The 7446-nt window shown below is 35.0% G+C and overlaps 2 protein-coding genes across 2 annotated transcripts; both read left to right on the top strand.

Moving 5' to 3' along the window:
• The first annotated feature begins 987 nt into the window (after positions 1-987).
• LOC149237411 (MLO-like protein 6) lies at positions 988-5006 on the top strand. Its single transcript, XM_089366815.1, has 14 exons — positions 988-1182; positions 1316-1373; positions 1627-1778; positions 1875-1991; positions 2099-2159; positions 2395-2483; positions 2591-2665; positions 2779-2867; positions 2990-3039; positions 3130-3170; positions 3268-3441; positions 3534-3569; positions 3658-3725; positions 3882-5006. Exons 1-14 carry the CDS (start codon positions 1054-1056, stop codon positions 3970-3972), a joined length of 1230 nt encoding a protein of 409 aa, XP_089222941.1. The 5' UTR covers positions 988-1053; the 3' UTR covers positions 3973-5006.
• LOC149237412 (uncharacterized) lies at positions 4408-4812 on the top strand. Its single transcript, XM_089369265.1, has one exon. It carries the CDS (start codon positions 4408-4410, stop codon positions 4810-4812), a length of 405 nt encoding a protein of 134 aa, XP_089225391.1.
• Positions 5007-7446: the final 2440 nt, after the last annotated feature.

The raw sequence follows: 7446 nt of genomic DNA, 5'->3' as shown, positions 1-7446 counted from the left end.
TGTCTCGGTTGGAGGCGCCCGTGTGTGGCGACTTGGAGGCGCGCCCAAGTTGGGCAAACAACACGATTGTGCGACGAGGTGAACGAAGGGTTGGTGAGCCGTGCAGCGACCGTGCGGAGGTGCCGACGAGCTGGGCAACCGAGTTTGCCGAAATTGTGAAAATTGACTAAGTGTAAATTTGGGGTTTCCCAAGATTTAACTTGTACATTGTAAAAGTGAAGATTGTATAATATATTGATTCGGGCAGACTCATATTGCAGGGAGTTGCCCCTCCCTTTATACTGTTGTGCATTTCTCTTGTATAACGCTGTTGATAATGAATGTGTATGGGTATTCATTGGTATAAAGGAACACATTAATAATACTTGATTGCGAAATACAAATTAAGTTGGAAAAGTAGAATGTTAGGCGTAGTCTACAATCGTAAGTATTGGTGAAAAAAAAATGATTGGTAGTGCCACATCTCACTATAAACGGTTGAAAGACTACCGCAGGTGTAGGGGCGTGACACCCGGACACCTACCGTTCCATGGGGTACAAAACGAGATTTCTTAGAAGAATGTTTATTGACAATTTACGTATGAAATTCCAAATTCCTTGTGAGATGGAGTTCATTCATATAACTTGTGTTACAATTCCATCTCCGACGGAGGTCAACGTTTTCATTTTGAGATCCAGGTGCGCATTTCCATTCTGGTATGGTTGTGCGATGGCTATTGTGCTTGCAAGTCAATTTATCGATCAATTTAATATACCGTGGTCCGTGGTGACGAGCGTTCCTCTCTTCAAAAATTAATAGATGTCAAGCAACTTGTGTGTCGTTTAGTGATTACGCTGGATGCAAGTTTCGTACGATTTTGATTAACCTAGATGCAAATTTCGTACGATCTTGACCAAGTACTCTGCCTTCCATCTACCGTTTGTATTTAATTTCATATGCAACGAAAATATTGACGTAGGAGATTTCCGTATTTAGGAAGACGATATTCGAGTTCTATCATTAATGGATTCGTTTAAAAACACTGAAATCTCTGAGAAGTGTGGGAGAAGAATATGGCAGTAGGTGGTGGTAGTAATGAGCGTTCTCTCGAGCAAACTCCTACCTGGGCAGTAGTCGTTGTTTGTTCTGCCTTTGTGCTCATCTCCCTAATTATTGAGCACGCTATTCATCGTGTTGGAACTGTAAGTTTTTTCCAACACACACTTCGATTCATTATCCTACCTCGATTTTGGATTTGGTATTCTGGCAGGACTTCAAGTTTTGAATTGAAATTCTGTTCCGCAATAACAAAGTTTTCTGTGACTATAATTTCAGTGGCTATATAGAAGACACAAGAATGCCCTATATGAAGCACTTGAAAAGCTGAAAGCAGGTAGGCTTGTTGTCGTTTATCTGGATATTGAAGGTAGATTGTTCAAGTCTAAGCTTCATGCAATACGTTGGGTTCATAAAATAAGTCTCACATTAATTTGTATTGATTGTACTGGGGCTCGCAGAGCATTGAAATGTTGAATTTAATGTAAACAAAAAGATGTAGCAAGTTTACCTTTTACCATTTTCATGAGATTCCAGCTCGGCATATTGGCTGACATTATGCATCTGAAATTTACATTTTTGTACGACAGAACTGATGCTTATGGGCGTCATCTCGCTTCTACTGACAGCTGGACAGAGTCCCATTTCTAAGATTTGTGTACCAGAAGAAATAGCCTATACGATGCTTCCCTGTGAGAAGAATGTCTCAGGTTCTAGTGGTAGCGATAATTGTTCCAAACAGGTAAACGCTGCAATTAGGGATCGTGTTGTCCATTTGATATGAATTCCAGATATTTATGTTACATTGATAAATTTTTCCTTGCCCTCTTAATTCAAGGGTAAGTATCCTCTGGTCTCCCTAACCGGTATGACCCAGCTCCACATCTTCATCTTTACATTGGCGGTTCTCCATGTGTTATTTAGTATCCTAACAATCGCCCTAGCAAGAGCAAAAGTAAGTCATGATTTTCTCCAATATGATTCAGTTTCAATTATGGCTTGGGTATCTTCATGTACTCGAATCATGTTTTGCTGAAACATTCAAGTCGTTCTCGTCTCCAGATGAGGCGTTGGAAAGCATGGGAGAGGGAGATAGAAACATTGGATTATCAGTTTTCACATGGTAAGTTGTTTCCAATCTTCCTTACGTATGCTATGTTGAAAAGTGATTACTCAAACCAGGTTGAGTAGTTTGAGTGATTTACAAATCTTAACTGGGGCATTCTGGAAAACGATTTAGGGTTGAAATATTAGAGCGCACATCAAGAATAATTGGGAATTGGGAAACGCTTTGACCAGTGTTAAGAAAATTGTTTCTAATTGCAAGCAGCTACCTGTTTGCTTTTTGGTGCAAGCAGATCCTGCAAGGTTCAGATTTGCCCATGAAACTCCATTTGTAAAGCGTCATATGAATTTCTGGAGCAGAACACCAATTCTTAAATGGGTGGTAAGTGATGACCAGATCTTACAGGAATATAACTTAGTTTCCCTTTTGGATGCAATCTGATGGATATCTATTTCCGGTTTAGTATTTGACTTTTCTTGGATTTGCAGATTTGCTTCTTTAGACAATTCTTTCGGTCAATAAGGAAAGTTGATTACCAGACCTTGCGCCACGGCTTCATTATTGTATGTCTGGATATCTTCAAATTATCTTTTTGTAACTCATCTTGGTTATGTGAGCACCAATTTCATTCATCTGATTAAGGCTTGCAAATTTTCTTTGGCTGAACTGTACACAGGCTCATTTGTCAGACAAGGACAAATTTGACTTTCATAAATATATCAAGAGGTCAATGGCTAATGACTTCAAGAGGGTTATTGGAATCAGGTTGGTCTGCAGAAAACCTCTGGTCTTCCCCACGATAATGTGGTTTTTTCTCTTTTGGTTGTCGTTCCCAACCAAACATCGCTTTTTTACCTAATACACTTTGTTTATTGCATTATCTGCAGCGCTCCTATGTGGGTTTTTGTTATGATCTTTTTGCTTATCAATGTACATAGTAAGTCTTCACAACTTGATCTCTTCCCAAAGTTTGATTTTGTTTCTGCCCCTAACGTTTCTGGTTTGATGGAATGTGTTGTGTGAGCAGAGTGGCATGCATACTTATGGCTCTCTTTTGTTCCCTTGATTGTAAGTGTGTGAAAATCTTAAACTAATCTGAAATATCTTGGAAAGTTGTCTGGTTGACTTCTTGAGACTTACAGCGTTTACATGCTTCATTCTGCAGATAGTTTTGATCGTTGGAATGAAGCTGCAACTTATTATATCAGATATGGCTTCAGAAATTGAAGGAAGTCAAATTGTAGTCAAAGGAACTCCAATAGTGCAGCCAACGAATAAGTTGTTTTGGTTCGATCGCCCTCAACTTGTCCTTTCCTTGATCCATTTCACTTTGTTTCAGGTATCAGGCGGTTTTTCATTGTCAATTTGTACTTCTGGAATCTGGGAGAATGAGTATTCATTATATTAACGATGACTTGATGGTTATTGCAGAACGCTTTTCAGCTTGCCTTCTTATTGTGGATATGGGTAAGCATTATGCTAGCAAATAATAAAATCTACCGTGTAGAATCATTACGTTTACAATGGTATCAATCAGCACACTTTATGCTTGCAGTGGCAGTTTGGCTTTGGAACTTGTTTCCACGAGAGGTTTTATGGCATCATAATCAGAATCTTCATTGGGTAAGTCCGTGGACTATTACTTAAGAGCAGATGATCCAATCCTGTTTTCATGTTGATTTGGCATAGTGCTATGACTATTAGGTAAGGAGAATATTGATGTCAGTCATATTTTGAATTGAGCAATGATTACATGGGTTAGTTGTGTTTTATTTTCAGGGTTGTTGTGCAGTTGGTATGTAGTTATGTCACCCTGCCACTTTATGCACTTGTGACACAGGCAAGTTTTTCCATCCTAAATTTAAAATAAAGTCAAATTTAGCTGTTCCAGAATACAAATTAAAACTGAAACATGCTAAAAACTATACCTAATGGCCCAGTGATATTACTGAAATATATTCTACCGCTGTAATACTTTCTTTCTTTCTCCAAAAAAATATATCTAAATAATCCATATCACTTTTTATGCTAAATTTCGTGCCTACAGTACTTATTTGTTTGGATTATTCAGTAAGATTTTGCAATAGACAGCAATTATGATCACTCTGTTGTCACCCTAGCTTAATTGGGGAGACAATAGATACCTTGAAACGTGGTTACTTTTGGTATAATATTTTCTACTTTATATACACCGAAATTTAAATTAAGCTTTTGCTTAGTTCTTTTTGGTGAAATTAATGATACTATTATTAAACCGGAAGTACAGAGAATTGTTCTGTCAAAACTGATTGGATGAACTATGCAGATGGGGTCTCACATGAAAAAGGCCAAATCTCAACAACAGATAGCGGATGCATTGAAGAGATGGCAACAAAAAGCCAAGAAAAACCAGAAAATACGGAGAAATTCATATTCTGGATTTCAAAGGGGGTCAACAACTGCAAGCCATGGATCTCCTCCATTGTATTTGCTTCAAAGAGACGATAATACAGAAGACATTGAAACTCCAGAAATCTCAGCAGGATGTTACTACTCACAATATGAAGCATCACATGTAGAAATGGATGCCCTGGATAATTTACAATCTACAAACAAAAATCCCATTTCAAATCCTGTAGCAACGTCAAATCTGGAAATTGTTGCATGTTCTCAATATCCTGGGCAGCCCAGTGAATCTGTTTTGATCACTGACACGCCGGGAACAAAGTAACTACAAAAAAAATCCCCACAGTAAAAAGTCGCTGACGTAAGTAGTAGAAAATTTTCATTTCTCAGATTTTAAATGTTTGTTCCATATCATACCATCTGTGATTTACGGGTGGCTAGGGTGAACTAAAGGGATTGGTCCTCGAAGGCATGTAAACTGTTCTATTTCTTCCTCCTAGAGAAGGAATTGTCTTTATAATGGATCAAACAATTTGTTTGTCGAAGCAAATTACTTTGAGTGCAGTAGTATGCAAATTAGCAATCATGTGTGATGTCAAAATACTTTCAATTGAAATTATTAGAAAAATTCAACACACTTTTGATAGAATTATAAGAATGAGTTGTTAAAAGAGATTAGAAGGCCTACACATAAATTTTAAAATGGTTGAGTTGCAGTAATACTTGGTTAAAAATAGAACCCTAGTCGTAAAACAAGAATTACATAAAAGGTTTTCTTAAGAAGATAAATAAGCAATTGTTTTAAAGTGACAATAAAAATATTTTAATCTTTTTTATTATGTTTGGTGAAAATTCAGTGAAATATAAAATAGTGTGAAGCTATAATTTTGATGGAATTGTCTGTGTTCTGTGCAATGCAATGATGTACACTAAAAAGTTTTATATATTACAACTTGATTGCATGATGTAAAGGGAACTCAAATGAGATTTTAACTTTTATAACTTTTATAGTCTATAATCATAATTTCAACAAATTAACTTCGGTAACAATCTTTTATATGGAAAACATAACCTAAGCTATTTTAAAGTGCACCTAGTTGGATAACAAACACAAACCCATTAACCTAAGCTATTTTAAAGTGCACCTGGTTTGGTAACAAACACAAAACCATTTTACATTAAGTCAAAATGCATGGTTGTTTTGTCATTGAAACCATTCTCTCATGGTTTTTCTACATGCCTCCTTATCATCGACATGTTGAAAATGTAATGCCTTGATCCTAATAGAAATCACAAGGTCTCATCAAACATAAAGGTAACATGGTGTTGCATCACTCAACATTTGATATATTTATCTCGTCCATGTCTTTAAAATGTGTTGGGCCAATGAAGCTCATTTTGTTAATGAGAATGTGTTAGATATGCTTTAGGTCTTCTTGGTGCCTAGAAAGTGATTTACTTTTTAGAGTGAGGAAATGATAATTTTAGTAAAATAAGTATTCTTATTCAAAGAGTTTAAAGTGGGATATGATTGAATTGAATGATGTTTTTGATTCATTTGTAATGTTAATTTTCAATAAGGTAATATTATAAAAAAATACATTTTTTTACTATTAAATTGATCAAAATATACACATGACATTTTATACAAAATAAAAAATAAAAAAATATCATTAAATTATGTTAACAAGTTACTTAGATAATTTTAAAACAAATAGGAGAACTTGAAAAACAAATATATGATTTAATTTAACAATGTTAATAACCAACTACCCAACATAGCACATGTATAATTAAGTATAACTTAAGCATTAATATGAATTATCACATTGAATGATTGGGTATCTTAGGAATAATGCCTATTGGTCATGCGTAGGGTTGGAATTAGTAAAAAGACAAAATATCTTATTAACTTTTTCTTAAACCAATTTGGCCTTGTTTAACTATATTGTGTTTCTTTGATGATGGAAAAAAGGAAACATAGAGAGACCAAATTTATTACCTCATATGCAAATAATGACTCCGAGGCTTGAAATTGGATTGCGTTAGAACAAACATTACATTACACTGAAAGGGGGTGAACTAGTGGTGTGGCAATTTTATTATTTAGATACATTTTATCAATAAGTATTTATATAACAATGTACTATAATTATTTGCAACATAAATAAATATCACAATGTATCAACAAGTCATCCCATTAACATAGAAGGACAAGAGTTTTTATGTGGAAATTTTTACAAGAGAAAATCACAAATTCTTCTTCTTCTTCAATTCATTACATAGATTTTCAGGCATAGACCTGATGGAGGCACCCACCCCCAAGATATTAAAACAACTACCTGTGGAAAGGATACAACCTAATTGAGGCACCAACCTTGAAAATGTGCAAGTAGATAATCACTATCGACTACAACTTGATTGAGGCACCAACATCAAAGATATGCAAGCTTCACCTTGTTGTAGGCTCCAACCTCATTGAGGCACCAACCATAGAAAATTTTAGGGGCAAAATTTCGCCCATGGGAAAAATTAAGGGTTTTATTTATTTATTTTGGTTAGGTGAATATTTTATAAAGAGAGGTTTGACTATGGATCACCCAATATTTATTTAAAAAAATTAGTTTTAAAACCAATAGCCCATGGAAATTTGATATGGCCTTGTAAAATTCAAAGGAGACGCCCCCATTTGCCCTATTGTTTTGGTAATGGTAATTATCATGATATATTTTGCCCTAATTTTATGAGAATATAGATTATTTAGAGTTATTTCACATTATGGAAATCATTTTCACTCTATTCTTTTTTCTCATGCCTAAGATTTATTTAAATGTAGTTATTTATGGTAAAATTTAGCCAAGACTTCACCATAATTTTAAGAGAATATAAATTATTTAAAATTAATTCACATTATAGAATTGAATGTAGTTATTTATGGTAAATTTAGCCAAGATTTTAC

The sequence above is a fragment of the Pinus tabuliformis genome, chromosome 8, assembly GCF_031772625.1.
Source record: "Pinus tabuliformis cultivar Carrire ecotype Pingquan chromosome 8, CPIR1, whole genome shotgun sequence".
Taxonomy (NCBI): domain Eukaryota; kingdom Viridiplantae; phylum Streptophyta; class Pinopsida; order Pinales; family Pinaceae; genus Pinus; species Pinus tabuliformis.
The sequence above is the reverse complement of the archived record's forward strand: the minus strand, read 5'-3'. Positions and strand labels throughout refer to the sequence as shown.